Genomic DNA, 20,577 nt, shown 5'->3' with positions numbered 1-20,577 from the left:
GCCGGTGTGCAGCCCCTCCTCGGACGGACTCGGGCACCTGCCAGGAGGAAAGCGGGGGGGAGGCAGCCCCCCTCTCCCCAGGTGCCAGCCCATTCTTGGGAGCTGGAGACGTCACACGGGAGCCCTTTCCACCCCAACCCTGCCCATCTGGGGGAACAAAGTAGGTGGGAAGCCAGGGACAGAGGCTGGGGTGTGGCCAGGGGCTGCGAGGGCCGCCTGCCAGTGTTGTAGGTGGAGGAGTTGTTGAGTTTTGGCCCAAGTGTCCCAGACCCTTGGGACATCAGACCTTAGGGATCAGCGACACTGGGCTGCTAGTCTCAAGAGTTCATCTCTACACTCTGTGCACCTTCTAAGGCGAAAGGGTGGAATCAGGAACACACATTCCGAGGTAAGGAGGATTCATCCCTGTTCCCGGTCAAGACAAGGGCCCCATTACTTCCTATTAAAATGAAAGGGAGCAGACTGGCACCGAGTGTTCCGGGGGCCCTGACAGAGATGTGTTTGGGTCTCCATGTGGGTGGCCCCCAGGCAGGGATTCTGTGCAGCAGGTGGGTTCCCTCCCCGGCGCCTTCAGACGAGGCAGGCTCCAGCAGCCTTCTCTGGTTGCTTCTAATGGACTTTATTGTTGTCCTGCTCCAACACCACAGTAAAAAGGGCCCTGCAAGCTTCAGGCCTGTGCCGTGTGTCACCACAGCAAAAACAGGACCCACCGGAACACGTTCCCACCCCAACCCAGACCTACTCACAGGATAAATACATGTTACACTTTTTTTTTAAAGAAAACAGAATAAATTAATAACTTAAGTGATTAGGCACCAACAGTGATTTGAAAAATTAAATGTCAATTTTAAATGGTATAACAGGGCAAGAACCTAAGACTGGGCTCCTAGCCCCTTCTCTCTTCCCGACAGACAATTCTGTGCGAAATGATTCTAAGTTTCAAGACACGTGTAACCAACACACAAAAATACACACGACCAACTATCACAGGACAGCCTGCACCTCGAGGGGGCCCCTCCGCAGGCAGCCCAGGGAGCTTGGAAAAGTCCGAGAATGTTGGCTCCCGGGGGAGGGAGCTGCAGCGCTCCTGGGCCCAGCCTCGCTTCCCTCACGGGTTGTGGACGAGTGCGAACTGCATCCAGAGCTCTTGTCAGAAGGGTGTGGGGAGGGTGGGTCAGCCAGGGCTTGGGGCACGCCCTTGCTCCACTCACTCCAGAAGGGGAAGGGTTGTGCTTCTCTCCTAGGAATGGGGTGTATTTGAAGGGTTTCAAATGTAGAAGTCTCCGAAGTCCATCCCGGGGAAGGGACCCGGCTGCCTGACTAATGCTCTGGGTGCTGCCCACCCCTGGTGAGCCAGGCCCTCCATAGAGAGCTCAGCTTCAGCATGGAAGGGCCTCAGCCACCATCTAATCGAACCACCCTTTCACAGGTGGTGGCTCCCTGGGACCTTGCTTTGCCCATCTCCCTGGAACCCTCCCTCCCTCGCTGCTGCTTGGTCCTGCTGGCCCAGGCACCGTGAGTCTTGGGTCTGCCCTTGCCAGGCCACTGAACTGCCAGGTGTGTACTAGACACCGGTCATTTGAAGCCCGTGAGCCCGAGTCTCTACCTTCAACAGGCCCGTGTCCTCTTAACACCTCCTTCTGTCTCCACCGCCACCCTGAGGGCTTGGGAGCTGCAGGAACCAAGAGCTGGAAGGAGGCCTCCTTGGACATTAGAGTTGAACACTCCGTTTCATTCACCTCGTGCTGACACAGCACACACACGGGCTGGGGGCACAGGGCAGCACCCCTCAAAGCTCAGCCCTACGAGACCCTGCAGAGAGCCTTAAAGGGACCCAGTGTCAGCCACTGCCATCAGCCCCAGTGCTCTAAGGTGGCTGGACCCCAGCCCCTCCCTCCTTCCCTAGAAAACTGCTCCATCTTCCTGCCCCTCAAGCCCACCTCAGCACCACCCCCCTTTTCCCAGATACCACCTTCCTCTGATCTGCACCAACCTCCTGAAGCAGCAGTCTTGCTTCCAGTCTCTCTCATGGCCCTCACCTATGTCCCGTGCCCTTGTGTCTCCCCCCACCCCTGCCTCCAGTGCACGGACAAACTGGTTAATTCCCGCGGTCCCAGAATCAATGCTCGCCGAGTTGAACTGCTAGGAGAGGGGCTACTGTGGAGAAAATCCTCCTGACCGGAGTGGGGCTTCTGAGACTGTGGCCAGGCATGTGCTTGCGGGAGCTCAAAGGTGAGCTGTAGCCACCTCCGTCAGCCATGGTGGCAAGTATTTTTTTTCCAAGGGAAGGTGGTCTGTTACCCCAGGGGGGGATGAGGCCTCTGCCAACCCTGGACGGTTTGGGCAAGAACCATCAACACAAAAGATTCGGATCTCTCCTCCCCAGCTTAGGACAAAGTGCCTGGTGGGGGCGGGCACAGCTCGTGGGATGGCCTTCCAAAGCCACGGGAGCAGAGGCCTGGCCTCTCCTGCCCCAGGGATCGGGTCTGAGGCTAATGTGACTCGTGACTCGGGGTTTCCAGGGAGTGGCCGCTGGAAGATGAGCTGGGAAAACAGCAGGGGCTCCGGCGACCACACTCCTAGCGGCCTGGGCCCGGGCGGAAGCCCCAGCCCTCCCCCGCACTGCTTTCCCCACGTCCCTCACACGGCTCCCTCTCTTCCGCTCAGGGCTGCAGCCCCAGGCGCTGCCCCGGCTTGACCCCGACCCCCCCCCCCCCCGGCCCCCACCTGCCCCTGGCCGCACTGTCTGCCTCCAAGGTCTGTACCCGGCCTGTCAGCCCCTCGGTTATCTGCCAGCCCCCCACCGCCTGTCTTGCAGACACACTTGCTGCACCCTCCCCACCACGGCACCTCCCGTCCGCCCCACGCTCCCTCCGCACCCTGCACCGCCTTCCCTCAGCACCAGCCTCCACCCGCACCCTGCAGCACCCTGCACCGTCCCCTCTGGAGGGGTGCGCCCCCGGAGGAGGGCCTGTACGCTCCACGGTTCTGGGGGCCCTGACCCCACGGGATCCTGGCCACCCCTCCCCCACCCCCGTTTGTGGTTGCCCATCCTCTGTTTTCCCTCCCTCCTGTCGTCCTTCCTCCTCCTGCCTCTCCCAACCCAGCACAGCCACACCGTGGCGGGGCCACTGCCCAGATCACCTGCCTTCTGCCATCGGGGACCTCCTTCCTGTGTCCCTCAAGACCACCGCTACCCTTCCTTCTCAACTCCATCTTCTGGGGCGCCATGCCTCTCCTCTACCAACAAAGACAAGGACGAAGAGGTCCCTGGCCACTCTGGTCTGCTGGTCCTGGGCTCCCTGAATCAGCGAGACGACATGGCATCTTCCGGGACTGAAGGAGACGTAGCCCAGGAGCTGGAGGGAAGAGGGCTTGAGGGCTCCAACCGGAAGTGAGGTGTGGAATCTGGCTCAGAGCCCCCGCCCCTCCCAAAGCCTAGTAGGTACTCGGGTCTAAAGGGCAGGAAGAGGCTGAAGGATGCTTTTTGGCAATAGCTCTAACGAAGGTGGGTAGAGGCATGGCCGTTACTGATACAAATCAAAGGTGGGCCCCGAGTGGGCAGAGGAAGGGCCTCCATCAGGCCCTTACCTCTCAGGAGAAGGGTTCAGGGTCCCTGACATCAAGTGCTTTGAAGGCCAGAGTGGCAGGAGGGGGCACTGGGAGAGGAGACAATGTGTGTGTGGGGGACCGAGGGGGAGGAGCCAGCTCTGGAGATGCCGCCTCTGGGCACCTCCCCAGGCGTGGTGGCCCCTGCGTCACAGCTTAGCGCCTTTGGAAGGCTCCGAGGACTGCCGCACATCTGTCCACTCCTGCATGGTGTTCTGCAGGGCCTGGGTTTTCTCCTTGTCCACTTGAACGTAGTCCACCTTCTCATCGGAAGTGACAGATGACGTGGATGGCTGAGGACAGAACGGGCAGGTGGCTGTGAGTTATCTGTATGGTGGGGAACAGGGGTGGGGGGCTCTTTCTGAGCTGCCTCAAGGGGAGCTGGGCCTCTGCTGCCACTCGGACCAGCCTCAGGGGCCTGTACTGTTTCTGAAAGGGGCCTTTAAAACCCAAACTGCCCATCATCTCTGCAACAGCCTGGGTCAGCACTCCTGATTTCCCAGGCCTTCATCTCTGCCTCCACCCACCTACTTGGGAAGGAATTTGCCAGGTGCCAGGGAACACTGGCAGCCACCCCTGCTGTCTGGACTGGGCAGCTGAGTGTGCTTTCTGGGGAGGCTTTCTGGGGCCGGGGAGTCCCTTCTGCAGGTCCCTGTACCAAGGGCAGTGGGTGCACCTAGACGCTGAGTTCCCAAAGAGAAGCTCAGGACCAGACACAGGATCCCCGAGGCTCGGCTCTGTCATTCAGTGTGCATCCATTTGCTCATTGGTACAAGGGGGCTGGACTGGCTGAGAAGGTCGGACAGACCTTGAGCGCCTGTGAGTTCAGAGAGGGGGCGTGCGAGCCCCCTAGGACCCAGACTAAAGGAAAAGCAGTCAAGCAGTACGAGGCTGAGTGCTGGGACACGCCGGTACCTTGCGGTGGGGGCTGGGGGAGCTCGGCTGGAAGTCCAGGGCCAGATAATCAACGCTGCCCGTGCTCTTCTTCGGGGCGGGACTGTTGGTGCCACTGGGAATGGGAGACGCAGACACTGGATTTTGCTATCACAAAGGAGGGAAAAACCATCAGTAAGTGGAGGAAACAGACTAACACACCACCTGGGAAAACCCACACCTCTGGGCGTCTCATGTCCTCATTTAAACCTTCTTAACCGTCCTGTGATGTAGGTATTCTTACTATTCTTGTTGTTTAAAATAAAGATAAAACTGTAGTTCAGAGAGGTGGCCTGACTTGGCTGGGGCTGTACGGCTGGCGAGCGGGGATGGGAACCGGCTCTGTCACCCGGATCCCGGACCTGCGCTCGTCCCGCTGTACCGGCCGGCCGGGTCTCCCCCACTGGCTCCCTGACAGACCCCCGTGGTTGCCTGCTGGCCCTCAACAGGGTGCCCCTTTCCTTTATGCCCTGCATGTTGGAAAGCCTTCGGTGGCACCCAAGCTGCTTCTTTGAATCTCCTGGCCCCGGCCCCTCCTCCCCAGGCTCCTGCAGCCGCCTTTCGACGGAGACACTCTAGGCTCCTGTCTCCGTCCAGGCACCAAGACCAACTTGTCTAGGATTTTCCTGAAGTCTTATTTTTTTTTTTTTTTAAGATTTTATTTATTTACTGACAGACAGAGATATAGTGAGAGAGGGAACACAAGCAGGGGGAGTGGGAGAGGGAGAAGCAGGCTTCCTGCTGAGCAGGGAGCCCGATGTGGGGCTCGATCCCAGGACCCTGGGACCATGACCCGAGCTGAAGGCAGACGCTTAACCGACTGAGCCACCCAGGTGCCCCCTGAAGTCTTATTCTAATGAGAATGGCAACAATCCTATGTTCTGTTTCTTGGCTGCTGATTGGTTGATGCGTTCTTTCACTATTGATGCAGCAGCTACAGGTGTTGGGCAGCTACTCCCTTTCCAATGAAAATGTCAGGGAGGAAGCTTCTCGTGCTGACCCTGTTTAGATCTCTGGCCTGGCCTTTGCCACCGTACGTCATGGTACACGTGTGCCCCCTCCACTGAGGAGATAATAAATGCTTACGCTCGCATTCTTGCTTCTGCTCATGGGAACAGCACAGTAGGGAATGAAGAGTTCTTGACTTTTGAAAGATTTTAACAGGACAGAAGAAGGAAGTCAACTTTGAAGGCTGCCCTAGTCATTCTCCGTAGGCTCCCAGGGACGGTGCTGAGGCACCGGGCCCTTTAAACCTTCTGGGGCTCCCGTGGTCCCCAGGGACAGCCCAGACTTGCCCGGACAGCGTTCGGGGTCATTCATGAGCTGGACCCAGCCCACCCTCTGCCCGGAGCCGCAGTTCACCGCTCTCCTCCTCCTCCGTGTCCCCACAGCGCCGCCTCTCCACCCACGTCCCAGTCGGCCTCTCCACCCACGTCCCAGTCGGCCTCCCCGAGGGCAGGGCCCTGTGACCCCACGGCGCACGGGAAGGATGGCGGCAGCAAAGGCGGTGCCTGCAGGGGGCCCGGGCCCCCCGGGCAGGAGTCGCCCCCACGGAGCGCAGACGACTCACCATGGGGACGTAGTTCTCTTCGCTGTCCCCCGAGTCCGTGCTGGTGATGCTCTGGGTGGAGATGGGGCGGCAGTACTGGGAGGAGCCGCAGTTGAAGGTGTGGCTGTGGTGGGGAGAGGACCATGACCTAGGGAAGCGATCGGGCTCCTCGCCCCAGACCCCGCCCTCCATTAGCAGAGGAAGGTCTGGTACAGGGAAGGCGCGACGATCCCCCCTTCACGGACGAGGAGACCAAGCCCCTCGAGACCGCTCGGCCACCACCGGCGTGAGCATCAGGATGCAGCTCCCGACTCAGCCCTCACAGCCCTGCGCCAGGCTCCCACTTCCCCAGATGGACACTCACATGGCCCTAGACCAAGACTTGGTGACAGGTGACTTGAAGGGGAGCTCATCAATGACGGTGTTGTTTCTCAGGTCAAGTGGCGTTGGCTTTACTGGAACAGGAACAGAAAGTCAAATGATCAGCCACTGATGATAATGGTGCACGTCCACACACAGCCACATAACACACAAGTACATTCACGGAGGCTTTTGCATTCCCGCTTTTACACAGGGAAACTGAGGCTCAGCAGCTTCTATGATCTTTGCCTATGTTGCTAGGCCCTGAAGTCAGATCCTCAGATTCTGAATGATTATTTTCTTTGCAAGCATATTCTGGAGTAATCATATTTTCAGAATCCAAAATGGAGACACTGGGTCTGACAAGAGACTGCTCTCCCCAGACCTGTGGCTGTATATAAAAACAAGAGATGGTAACTGAGATGGAGGACGTCCCTGCCACTCATGGACCAGGCTGTAGAGCCTGCAGGGGAGGAAGGCGAATACACAAAGCCCTTAAAGGCTTCACTTCAAATGCTAAGGTCTGAATTCGCCGTTGATCAGACCAAGTTGGGGGGCCGGACCCGACTTCTCCCTCTGGATTCCTGCCACTGACCCCTGGGCGGCAGCCGGAGGGAGCAGAGGGCACGGATCTAGCCTTCCTGAACGTCTGCTGCATACCAGACCCGGTGTCCTAGATGCATTCCTCCAGAACACACCACTGTCCCCATTTCACAGCTAAGAAAACTGAGCTCAGAGAAACTGAAATGATTTACCCAAGGCCCCTCCCTAGGAAGTGCTGAATGGATTCCAACCCACACGTAGGCAGTCGGAGCGCTCACGCCTTTCTCGTCCAGCAGAGTGGATCTTGTAATAGACCGCTCCGCCAGATCCTAGGCCTCCTCCCGCGTCCTCCAAGAGCAGGTTACACTCTACAAGGCACTTTTAGGCCTATTATCTGCGCTGCTCAGTGCTCTGCAAGTATTTAGAGTGCTCAGCTGAGAAACAAGGCTCAGACACACAGAATGATTTGCTCGTACCCCTAGGCGGCAGGGCTGGCGCCGGAGCGTGTGCTGTCCTGCTGGCACCCGTGCCCCCGCCCATCCAGTCTGCTCTGGCAGCCGGTCCCTGGGCTGCTGGGCCACGGGAACAAGTTTGAACGTCTGTGTATGTGTGTGAGAGTTGGGGGTGGTTCAGGCCCCCAGAGCCTAACACTTCCTGGCAAGGAAAGTTCAGGATCCACTCGATCCCTAAATGAACGCAAATAGTTCCTGGACACCGCCCAGAGACGGGATGGGGAGAGAGGAGCCTCACCTTTCCGGTCAGGTTTGAGGTTGCGGTTGACGGGAGGTGGCTGGATCTCACTCCCTCGGCTGGGGCCTCGGTGCATAGAAAGGGCTGCTGAGGGGTAGCCAAGCGCCTCGAAGTGGTGGGGGCCTGGGCTCATGGGGATGTAGACACTCTGGGAGTTATCACTTGCCCGCTCCGTGGCCAGCAAGGTGGAGGACCCTGGATTCATGGGCACGTAGTTGTCCTCAGAATTGGAGCTCTCGGACCGGCCCACAGCGGTTTTCCCTGGCTAGGAGAGGGAGTGGAAGAAACAGGAAGGGAGTGAGAATCTGTATGCAAGGCGAGGAGAGTTATAACTGAGTTAGCGGCCCCGGGAAGCTAGTAAGGCAGGCCCTGGGGAAACCAAGCAGGAAGGCACAGTGGGAGGGGGAAAGCAACGAGGTCTGTGGGTCCCTTCTAGTTTCCACAATCCCTTGGGACCCACTGGAAATTTGTCACAATCCTCTGGTATCAAATACCCCTGGTGGCTGGGTGCACAAGGCTTTGTGGGGCCTGACCACGCGGAGGGTGGCACAAGCCACGGAGTGTATGGATTTGGTTTAGGACCTGCCCTTCATCTCAGGCCCACACTCCCCATTTGTGGGCCGGCATGTGAAGCCCGAGCAGGGCCAGGAGCCCCGGAGAAGCCTGGGCCCTGGCCAGTGAGGTCTGGGCCAGTGTGCTCCCCCAGGCCAGCTTGCAGGGTGACCACCAGCTGCAGTTGGAGCTGCCACCAAGGTGTACGATGCAGTCATCCTGGGCCCCACTCCTGCCAGGAGTCTCCTACCCCTGCCCCGCCTGTCCACACAGACAAGGAAGCTGCCTCTGCTTTGGTTACCCAGTTTTCATCATTTCAGTGGGTGCGACACCGGGCCCTCGTCTGCCTGGCGAGCTGTGGTCAGCCCCCTGCAGAGGGCAGCCTAGGATCCTGCACTCAGACCATACTTCTGCCGCCAAGCCGGCCTCTGAGCACCACCCCTACCCTCAGTCCCACGCTGCAGCCCCTCCTCCTCCGGGTGGGGCCTCACGGACAAGCCTGCTGCCTCAGGTTCCCCATCCCAGAGCCCGGGGCCTCTGCATTCTAGACCCGCCCTATTGACCTGGAGGGCTGGCGAGCCTTGTGGTCTAGCTCGCTAAGTACACTCACTTCTTCCACACCAGACACCTGTATCTTACTTTCTGAAAACCCAACCCAGGCATCTGGACGGAGACAAGGAACAGGCAGGGCCCTAAGAGGGAGATGCCTTCACTCTTGTGAGCTGTACTTTTTGTTCCCTGGAGTGTGACCTTAACCCACCCGGGCAGGCCTGAGGACCCCTGGCTAACCCCCACTCACCGGGAAAGAACTGACCGCATCACTCATGGACTCGGCAGCCCGGCCACTCTCTCCACCACGCTGCGGGTACTCGTAGGACTCACAGGAAGAAGCTACGAGAGAGGAAAGAAGATCCATGTGCTGACACTTCCCCAAACCCTCAGCCGCGTTGCTCGGGGTCTCACTGATACTCCAGAAGATACTACTCTCAAACCCAAGTGATAAGGTATTACTTCCATCCCATCATTCCTCAGTTCAAAAACTCCTGCTAGGCTTCTAGATCTAGCCCCAGCGTTGGCACCTCCAGAGGATCCCTCCTTAACTGCTCCTTCCCTCAGGTACGCCCCTCTCCTCTAACTCCTACGGCACTCAACTGCTGTCCCACTCACCCCCGCCATCACGTCTATGAATACTGTATGAATAATGATACTGGACTAATTTATACATGTTGGTTTTATTTCTCCAACTAGATGTGAACTCTCTGAGGGTAGGGACATGTATTATGTACGTCGGTTTCATTTCAATTCCAAAGCACAGGTGACTGATCCAATAGTTGATGGACTGAAACGGTACTGAGCCAAGACTCAGGTTCCCAGGTCCAAGTCCCACCTCTGTCCCCGATCGAACTTACAACCCTGAATAAGTCTCCTAACTACCACGGGCCTCACGTGAAATGGAGACACTGAGGCTCTGTCCCACCACACTCTCAGGGTCACTACATGACTTAGACAAAAGGACGGAGAGGAGCAGGCTTCACAAGCTATACACGATACAAAATGAAAGGAATCAATATGACTATACTTTTTCGTCACACAGAGGAAGCTTATTCAGGATTGGAATATGCTCAGGAAATTAGTGACAATAAAATTTATACACTTCAGAGAGAAATCCAGATTTTAACCAAAGAGATTCACGCGTGGCTTAGAAAATATTTAGTAGCTCAGGGCGCCTGGGTGGCTCAGTCATAAGGTGTCTGCCTTCGGCTCAGGTTGTGATCCCAGGGTCCTGGGATCGAGCCCCGCATCGGGCTCCCTGCTCCACGGGAAGCCTGCTTCTCCCTCCCCCCTCCCTCTGCTTGTGTTCCCTCTCTCGCTGTGTCTCTCTCTGTCAAATAAATAAATAAAATCTTTAAAAAAAAATTTAGTGGCTCAAAATTTGTTTTAATAGTCTCTTAGTCCACATAGGTTTGGCTCCAGTTTGAACTGGTCCTCTAAATTTATTTTTTCTGTCTTTGATTTATATAAAAATGAATCAAATACTATGATTTGGACTTCCAAACCCATAATAAGTTGTGTTGTGGTTAACCGAGAATGTTCCAGCTCCCTGAGTAGAACAGTAACCGCTCTCAAGCAGGGTCGGCTACACTCTTGCATTGCGGGCGTCCACGAATAGTCTCCAGTGCCGGAGGAGCAGCCAGGAAGGTGTTTGGGTACAAGATCCCTAAACCTGTGAGTATCAGTGACCTGGGTGGGCCTTACATCTCCTCAGCATGGATGACCAAGGACTGGTGAATTACTGAGAACTGCCAAGCTACCTCCCTCTCCCCAGGGTCACAGCCAGGGATTATACCAACCTCGGTGCAGTCGGCTGTTGTCCATGGCTGGGAGGGTGTTGCGCCTGGGGATGGTGGCCGCAGCAGAGATGGATCTGCTGCTTTCGCTGATTGGTGGTCTCTGCTGAGGGCTGCCCCATCGAGGGGTTTCTGCCTGACTTGGCTTGGGTGGCCGGGGAGGAGGCGCGATGGCCGAGTCCCCAGGAGTGGCCACTGCCATGGCATTGTGGTTCTTGTCCAGCGTGAACGTCCTAGGGATCTGGTAGGCTGAGAGCGGGGTGGCTGGAACGTCCATATTGTCCACTAGGAGGTCCCCAAACTCCCGACACAGGGTGTTGCTGGGCGTCTTGAAGGTGTATACGTCCTCGTTATCGGTCTCAGAGCCTGTGAGGCTGCCCTTAGTGTGGCCGTGGGAGGCTAGGCTCCGGGGGAGGTCGTAGGTACTGTCTCTGAATTCCGTGTTGTGCCGGCTTGGCTTGGGAAGGCTATAGAAGCCGTGGACTTGACCACTGACCCCGTTGACACAGTGTCCGTTGCCCTGGGCAAGCTTTTGTACGGCTGTGTCGCTCCTCATGAGAAATGAGGCCCTGGAGCCCTGAGAGAAGCTGGCACTCCTGGGAGAGAGAAGAAAGGAAGGGATGGGGCAGGTTAGAGGGGGCCGGGACTGCCCACCCGGGGAGGCAAGCTGGCATGTTCAAAGCCCCATTCAGCAGGCTGGTAAACCAGGCTGAGGAGGCCGGCAGGCCTGAGGTGTATCCTCGTTTACTAGCTCTGTGATTTGGCATGAGGAACTTTCTCCTTCTGAGCTTTGGTTAATGCATTTGCAAAAACGGTGATTAAAAACATATGACGAAGGTTGTTCAGACATTAGACTCCAGCAGATCTAATACACAGATGTTCAATCAATGTTAGCCTTTATCCTCGCCCTACCCCCAGATGGCTGTGATTAGCAGAGGTCGCTCTTACCCCTCACCCCTCCAAATAAACATAGCAGCTATACCACCCGCCTGTTCATTGCTTTAAGTACCATAGAGTGTACACATGTGTATACGAAAGCTGTGAGACAATGGAAAGAACCCTTAAACTGGTGTCACACACTAGCAAACAGGTCATTTTACCCGAGTCTCCGTCTTCCCACTGTAAAACAAGTCCGCTAATGGCTGTGGAAGGGATACGTTACAAAGGATGGTTCAAATGGAAGCTATCAGTGTATTTTCTATCAGGTATTACGGTTTGTAGAAAGGCATTTAGGGGGGAAAGCGCTCTTTCCAGAAGACCAAAATTTTATAGGAAAAATGGTTTCCCATTTGGGAACTATATTATAGACAGAAAAAGTTTTGAGGATTACTGTTTTAAAATGTAGGTTTTTGGGAAATAAGGCAAGACTAAACAGTAAAAAAAGATCCGGGAGTGGAAGGATTTGTGTGAGCTCCACTCAGCCCCCACCCGAAGGCATGGCCTGGAGGGTCTCTGGCTCTCCGGGGTTCATCTGACTTTGAAGCTCATGAAGCCATCGGCCTAATGAACGTCATTTTCAAGCTGGATTCTGTGTTGTGTAGAGGTGGGCGGTGTGGGAAAGTGGAAGGTGAGGTTCAGAGCAAGTAGGGATCCACGTATCTCACGTTATGATTCTTCACAGGATTTCATAGAATCACTGTTCTAGAACAATCCTTTACAGTAGTGATTCTTAGCCGTCTGGAAGCTATCAGCTTCTTCAAGAATCTTATTCAAGGTTCTTGGCACTTCTGACCGGCATGAGGCAAATCTCGTATACATACAAATTGCATGATATAGCTGGGGCGGTTGAGGCACTCATAGCCCTCTCCTCTCAGGAGGCCAATCCGCTGGAATTTTTGCCTCATACAAGCATATACGTAGCTCCTGGGGAGCTTGTTATTTATGGATGTGGCCACCAGATGGTGATAGAAAATAGGGCCCAGTAGTTTAGAAAGAGGAAGGGAAACAGGTGTCTAGGCCAGACTCTCTTGTAAACTGTCATCCTTGACCACTGGGGAGTTTCATTTCACTCCCCAAACCTTCAGTGGCCCTTCTCTTCTAGGCCTCCGCGTTCTTTCTCCTTTTCTTTTCCATTTCACACACATAACCAAGCCAAGCACCATGGACCTAGATCACTGAACCTCTAGCCTTTTGACAATGGAGTGAGTGGAACAAAGGCTGGGGGGAGCCAATGGTAGATATAAGGTTGGATGTCCCCGCTGAGATCTGTTCATTTAACAAACGTTTAGTGATGTCCTATTTTCCACTGGGGCCGGGCATAGTGGATACACAGATGCCTTCTGCCCTGGGGGACATAGTGGTGGAGACGGTGACATGCATACCAATCATTATCAGCTCTTGACAGATTTATACTGACCCTCCCTGGTGGTGGTGGTACAGAATGTCAGGGGAAGCTTCTTCAAAGATCTTACCGTTCAGTGAGTCTTGATATTGGCCAGGCAAAAGGCAAGAGAGGGAAAAACGTGTTCTAGTTAGAGGCACAAAGAAGTAGAACACAGCCTAGCAAGGGAAAGGAACTGCAAGCTGCTCAGGCTGCAGCAAGCGTGTTAGGAGGCAGGGCTGAGAGGTGACAGTGCAGGGGCCAGGCTGGAGTTGCTGGGAACAGGGGAGCCCCTGTAGGGTTTTAAGGCGGGATGGGGAGAACATCACAGGTGTCCTGCAGTAACCTTAAATACTGTTCCATGTTTCACATAATTTTATTCAAACCTTAACCTGATTCAGGAATGAATTCATCATCTTCTTCCTGACTCTCCTATCTTGGGAATGCACCCGTCACTCAAGCCAGAAACCCAGGAGTTACCCACATTGTAATTTTTCACTCAAGAACCCTATCAGGTCCTATTGAATCCACCCCAGTTCAGGTCCTCCTGGTTTTCCTTCCGCATAAATGAAAGGGCTGGTAGCTAGCCTCCCTACCATCCGCCAGATCCCCTTGACGTCCTCCAGACATTTACTTTCCTGACTTGCCAGCTTATGCATATCCAACACTGTGCCACTGCCTATAGGACTAAGCTGTATTCTGGCTCTAATTCACCTCTCCAGTCTCTTCTCCCTGTTCCCCTCCCCACTCTTGGATCCACTCAGCCAAACTTCCCTTGTTCCCAGTGGGCCCTGTGCAGTTAGGCCTCTGGGCTCGGTTGCGTTGTTCACGCCATCTGAAAGGCTTCCTACTGCGACCTGGCAAAGCTCCTGCTCCCATTTATCCTTCTAACTCTGCACAAATGGCACATTTGTAAAAAAGATTTTATCTGGGGCGCCTGGGTGGCTCAGTCGGTTAAGCATCTTCAGCTCAGGTCATGATACCAGGGGCCTGGGATCGAGCCCCTTGTTGGGTTCCCTGCTCCGCAGGAAGCCTGCTTCTCCCTCTCCCACTTGTGTTCCCTCTCTCGCTGTCTCTCTCTCTCTCTGTGTCAAATAAATAAAATCTTTAAAATAAAAAAAAAAGATATTTATTTGAGAGAGGGGGGCAGGAAGGCAAGAGGGAGAAACAGGCTCCTGGCTGAGCAGGGAGCCCAATGCGGGGCTCGATCCCAGGACTCTGGGATCATGACCTGAGCTGAAGGCAGACACTTAACGACTGAGCCACCCAGGTGTCCCGGCGCATATTTTAAAGCTGTTCCTTTCCATCCTCTACCTCCAAGCATAAGCAATCACTGCTCAACCCTGACCTTGGAGCAGGTAGCAAGTGCTATCTGCGTTAGGTACCACCGGTACTGGTCTCCTCCACCAGACTGCGATTTCCGACTGGACGAGCAGGCACGCGGGCTGACGGGCCTCCTGAAAGGAACACGGTACTGTGCCGGGCGCATCACATGTGAGGCCGTTCTGAACCCCCTTGCCTACCCCACGAGAAGAACCGCCCTGGCCTGTGCAGGGAGCTGCAGGTGGCAGAGGCAAGGCTGAGAGAGGCACCCCTTCAGGCCCGCAGCCCTCACCCCCTCCCCCCGACTGTGGCTGCGGCTGGGTGGCCCACCGCCACAGCTCTGCTCACGGCTTAACACCGCCCAAAAGCGCTCCTTTATCTTTCAGCAGTGCTCTCCTAGCTTTCCTCAGCACTTAATTTTGCAACAGTTCTTTGGCATTTTTCCATATAGTTTCACGTACCACACGACACCATGATTTCACTGTTTTCCACCCTGCTCCTAGTACCTTCATGAAGAGCCCAGTCTCATTTTTAATAGGTATGTTCCCATTTAAAGAAAGCGAATGCACACATGGTCCTAAGTGAATTAACCACCACTTAGTTCTGTCACTGGCGATCTTAAGAGGTCATGTGGACCATCCTTCTGCATTTCACCCTTCTCACAGGGATCCTTCCGATGAGGGAAGAAAACGCAGAAAATGCTGTCTCACAATCTCTAAGAGGTGAGGTGATCTTTGCATCTCAAACCCTTCTGGCGGCAAGTGTGAGCCAGCCTTCTCATTGTGGTTACAGAGCAAAGTTATAGAGACGAAATAAATGAAACAAAAAGTTGTATATTCTCAGCCTTTGGTCAATCAAAGCACCGGGTGAATGAGTCAGAGGTCTTAGTTAGAAGTGATTAATCAAAGGCAAGTTCTCCATTGCCATTTCTCATTTTACTTTTCACCTGCCGTCTTTCTGCAGAATACTGCTGTAGGGTCAGTGATGCATTCATCTGGAATCCCATCACTTGAAATTTCAGCTACCTGCCCCCGCCGCCCCTTGCCCAGAAACATGGCTTTCTGAGGCATGTGACTCACCACACACACACTGTATCACCTGCTACAGGTTTAACAGCCTCCTGGAAATAGGGAGAGAGAGGTCTAGAATCTGAAATGAGGCCCTAAAGGCTGGAGGGCAAAACTAAATCCAGGCAAGACAAAAAGGACTCTGCTTGTCTTGATGGGGTCAGTTCAAATACTCCCTCCTTGCTGATAGTTACTACTTTGAGGAGTTACTTTTGCTCAGTGGAAAAGCTAGATTTTGAGAACTGAAGTCATTTTAGCTGGAACACATATCTGGTACTTGAAGGAAGAATAGTGGCTAAAACTGCAGTAAAAGATAAGTAATTCACATAGTTTTATCTCTAAGGTGCTTAATTTATTGTACAGTATGTCAGGTTCCCCCACAAATGAAAAAAGGAATAAATAAAGGCTGGTTATGATTAGCCTCAGTAGATACTCTTTCACTATAGTAATCCAGACATATTTATGTCTATGCTAGGCAGAGATGAATGAGCTGCTGCTCTCTCCCAAATCCCCTCAGAAGGAACCCTTTGAGGGGTGCCTGGCTGACTCAGTCGGTGGAGCATGAGACTCTTGATCTTGGGGTTGTGAGTTCGAGTCCCACATGCTGGGTGTGGAGATTACTTAAAAATACAATTAAAAAAATAAAGATGCGACCCTATGAAATTATTTTGGAGGTTAAATGAGGTAACTAATGTGAGAGTGCTTTGTAAACTATAAAGCATTATTTCTTTTTTCCAGAGCACCTAGTATGTAATGTGGCTGTCAGAAGCAGGATAGCAGTATATCTGTCCATGTTTGGCACTGTCAGTGTTTTTTCTTTACCCATTCCTGTGGACATGAACCAAAACTGCTTAGAGGTTTTCACATTTCCCTGGTGATTCTGCATCTTTTCACTTGCCATTTCTGTATCTTTTTTTGATGAAGTGTCTATTCAAATCTTCTGCCCATTAAAAAAAATTGGGTTGTTTGTCTTAAATTGTAATAATGCTTTATATTTTCTAGAAATAAATCCTTTGTCAGATATATTTGTTTTGAGTATTTTCTCATATTTTGTGACTTGGCATTTTGTGGGGTTTTCTGAAGAACAAAAGTTTTAAGTTTGATTCAACTACTTTATCAATTTATTTTATTATTCTCCCTTTTTGTATCCTATGATAAAAATCTTTGCTTACCTCAAGAACACAGAGATGTTTTCTTCTAGAAATTTCTTACTATCACATTTTACATTTAGGTCTTTGACACATCTAACTCTTTTTTTTTTTTTAAGATTTTTTATTTATTTATTTGACAGAGAGAGACACAGTGAGAGAGGGAACACAAGCAGGGGGAGTGGGAGAGGGGGAAGCAGGCTTCCCGCTGAGCGGGGAGCCCGATGTGGGACTCGATCCCAGGACCCTGGGATCATGACCTGAGCCGAAGGCAGACGCTTAACGACTGAGCCACCCAGGCGCCCTAACTCTTTTTTTTAAAGATTATTTATCTGATGGGGGGGGGGGAAAGAGAGAGAGAGAGAGAGAGAAAGAGAGAGAGAGAGAGCGCGCGCACAAGCCGGGGGAGGGGAGCAGCAGGGAGAGGGAGAAGCAGGCTCCCCGCTGGGCAGGGAGCCTGATGTGGGACTCAGTGCCAGGACCCTGGGATCATGACCTGAGCTGAAGGCAGATGCTTAACGAATGAGCCACCCTGGCACCGCTGACACATTTAACTTTTGAGTAGTGTAGTATCAATAAAAGTTTTTTTTTTTTTTTTTTTCCCAGCACCATTTGTTGAAAAGACTTTCATTTCCCTATTGGCACCTTTGTCAACATGTGTGTGCATGCGTGCACACACATGCACACACATACACTTCACCGTTCTGTTCTAGGGAGCTCCATATGTTTACCTTTTCATCAATACAACACGGTCTTGAAGAAGACAAAGACAAAGGTTTTTCTGCAAGGCTTGAAATCAGGTGGTAAAAATCCTCTAATTTTGTTAAGTCCTTTCAATTTTTTTTAAAGATTTATTTATTTATTTGTCAGAGAGAGAAAGAGAGAGAGCATGAGCAGGGAGAGAGGCAGAGGGAGAGGGAGAGGGAGAAGCAGGCTTCCCACCGAGCAGGGAGCCCGATGTGGGGCTCGATCCCAGGCCCCTGGAGGATCAGGACCTGAGCCGAAGGCAGATGCTTAACCGACTGAGCCACCCAGGCATCCCTGTTCAGTTCTTTTATTTTTTTTTATTTTCATTTATTTATTTGAGAGAGAGAGAGAATGAGAGAGAGCATGAGAGGGGGAGGGTCAGAGGGAGAAGCAGACTCACTGCTGAGCAGGGAGCCCGATGCGGAACTCGATCCCGGGACTCCAGGATCATGACCTGAGCCGAAGGCAGTTGCTTAACCAACTGAGCCACCCAGGCGCCCCCTGCTAAGTTCTTTTAAAAATCATTTTGGTTATTCTAAGTTGTATGGAATTTCGTATCAACTTTAGAGTCAGCTTATCAATTTCTATGAAAACGCTTGCTGGGATTTTTATTTGGACTGCACTGGAGCTATACAGATCAATTTGTGATGATGTGCCATTTTTTAAATTTCTTTTAAATATTTTATTATTTGAGAATGAGAATGAGTGAGAGAGAAAGAGAGAGAGCACGAGCAGGGGGAGGGAGAGGGAGAAACAGACTACCCACCAAGCAGGGAGCATGGGGCTCTATCCCAGGAGCCCGGGAGCATGACCTGAGCCAAAGGCAGATGCTTAACCAACTGAGCCACTCAGGCACCTCTAGATGTGCCATTTTAATAATATTGGGTCTTCTAATTCATTACTACAACATGTCACTCTCCATATTTAGGTCTTGATTTCAGCGATGAGGTCTTGCATGTCTTTTTTATTCCTAAGTAGTTCATGTTTTTGGCATCATTATATAAAAATTTTTTTAAAGTTCATTTTCCAAATGTTTGCTTCTAGTATGTAAAAATTATTTTATATATAATAATCCTTACCCTGTGACCTTGCTAAATTCACTTCTTCATTCTAGCAGTTGTTTTCTAGATTCTTTAGAATTTTTATATAAACAATCAAGTTACCTGCAAAGAGAGACAGCCTTACATCTTCCTTTCTCATCTTTGTGCCTTTCACACTTTCTGTCTCCTTACTGGACAGGCTAGAATCTCTAGTACAATGTTGAACAGAAGTGGTGAGAGCAGGCATTCTGTCCTTGTCCCCAGTATTATGAGAATATGTTTAATATTTCTCTGTTAATATTTAATATATTAGCTGTAGGTTATCCTTAGAAGTCTGCTATTAATTTGAAGAAGTCTTCCTGTATTTATAGTTTGCTAAGAAAATTTTTATGAAGAAGCATTGAATTTTGACAAATGCTTTATCGGCATCTGCGAAGGTGATTATTATATTATTTTTCTCCTTATTCTCCCTTTTTTTTGGGAGAGGGAGAGAGAGAATCTAAAGCAGGCTCCATGCCTAGCACAGAGCCCACCCTGGGGCCTGATCTCACAATCCCGAGACCATGACCTGAGCCAAAATCAAGAGTAGGACACTTAACTGAGCCACCCAGGTGCCTCTCTCCTAATTCTCTTGATGTAATGAATTGCACTGGTTGGTTTCTTAATGTAAAATCAACCTTTCATTCCTGGGATGAACCCTACTTCATCATGAACTACTATCCCTAATGAGGTACATATACACATATATTCCCTAATATATTTAAATTATCCCTAAAACACACACACACACACACACACACACACACACTATATATATATATATATATATATATATATATATATATATTTTAAAGTTGGATTTGATTACTATTTTTTTTTTTTTTGGTAAAAGAAAGAATTTCTGCATCTATAGTCACAGGGAATATTGCCTTCCGATTTTCTTTCCTGTAATCTTTGTCAGGTTTTGGTAGTAGGGTTATTTTGGTCTCAAAAAGAAAAAAAAGAGTTGTAAAAGGACCCCCTCCTCTTATGCTTCCTGAAAGAATATGGGTAATATTTGTGGTACTCCATTTGATACAATTCACCAGTAAAACCACCTAGGTCTGGTTTTCTAGGTATTTACCCAAGAGAAATAAAGCAAATGTCTACACCAAGATTTGTTAGTGACTATTTATGTACAGATGCATCTTAATTTGTAATAGCTAAAACTGGAAACAATCCAAGTGCCCACCAACATAGGAACAGGTAAATTGTGATATAAAGGTACACTGAATAAAAAGGAACAACTAATGATACATGTAACAATATGGATGAATCCCAAAAGCATTATGTTGCATGAAAGATATAAGGAAAAATAGTCAGTACTATATGATTCCACTCAAGTAAAATTCTAGAAAATGATAGCTAATGTAGTGAGTGGTTCCTCACTACAGTGAGGTACAATGGTTCCTGAGGAATGAGGTAGAGGGAAGTATGGAATTAAAGGGGCATGGGGAAACTTTATATATATTGACACTGACTATACTTCAATTACCGCTCAGAATGGTTAAAAAAAAGTAAATAAAAGTGTGGGGTGAGGCAAAAGGGGGAGGATTCTAGAACTGAAAATTCAATTAAAAAATCATCCAAAATGAGCACAGAGAGGAAATACGATTTTTAAAAAATGAGTACTATCAGTGATGTATGGGTCAGTATCAAGTGGTCTAACGTGAAGAACAGAGGGAAAGCAGAGATGGAATGGGGCAGAAAAAAAACTTGAAGAAATATTGGTAGAAATTTTGCTGTATTGGATAAAAAAGAGCAACAAATAGAATCAGAAAGCTAAGTGAAGCCCAAACCAAGAAAAATACACCTAGGAATATCCTAGTCAAATTGCTGAAAAACAAAGAAAAATAGTCAAACAGAAGTCCAAATAGCCAAAATAATCTTGCAAACAAAGAACAAAGGGAGAGGTCTCATACTTCCTGATTTCAAAACATATTATTACAAAGCTACAGTAATTAAAAGTGTGGTACTGGCACAAAGATAGACATAGAGACCAATGGAATAGAATATAGTGCCCAGAAATAACCTTGATGTATAGATCTAATGATTTTCAGCACAGATGCTCAGACCATTCAATGGGGAAATGATAATGTTTTCAACAAATGGTGCCGGGAAAATTGGATATCCATATGCACAAAAATGAAGTTAGATCTTTACATCATATATAAACATAAACAAGAAATGGATCAAAGACCTAAACATAAGGGCTAAAACTATAAACTTTGAGAAGAAAACACAGGAGG

At 51.0% G+C, this 20,577-nt stretch overlaps 1 protein-coding gene across 4 annotated transcripts in view; it reads right to left on the bottom strand.

Moving 5' to 3' along the window:
* Window positions 1-598: 598 nt before the first annotated feature.
* Window positions 599-20,577, bottom strand: part of GAB2 (GRB2 associated binding protein 2) — a 184,131-nt gene continuing 164,152 nt past the window's right edge. For all 4 annotated transcript variants that reach the window (XM_027578680.2, XM_035722754.1, XM_027578681.2 and 1 more), the window contains exons 4-10: window positions 10,648-11,240; window positions 9,096-9,187; window positions 7,745-8,009; window positions 6,456-6,546; window positions 6,113-6,215; window positions 4,525-4,650; window positions 599-3,902 (exon numbers count right to left, since the gene is read on the bottom strand). In XM_027578680.2, the coding sequence (XP_027434481.1) occupies window positions 3,759-3,902; window positions 4,525-4,650; window positions 6,113-6,215; window positions 6,456-6,546; window positions 7,745-8,009; window positions 9,096-9,187; window positions 10,648-11,240 (1,414 nt within the window). In that variant the 3' untranslated portion in view covers window positions 599-3,758. The remainder of the gene's footprint in view (window positions 3,903-4,524; window positions 4,651-6,112; window positions 6,216-6,455; window positions 6,547-7,744; window positions 8,010-9,095; window positions 9,188-10,647; window positions 11,241-20,577) is intronic.

Source organism: Zalophus californianus, chromosome 11 (genome assembly GCF_009762305.2).
Source record: "Zalophus californianus isolate mZalCal1 chromosome 11, mZalCal1.pri.v2, whole genome shotgun sequence".
In the NCBI taxonomy this organism is placed as follows: domain Eukaryota; kingdom Metazoa; phylum Chordata; class Mammalia; order Carnivora; family Otariidae; genus Zalophus; species Zalophus californianus.
This window is presented reverse-complemented; position numbering and strand designations above follow the sequence as displayed.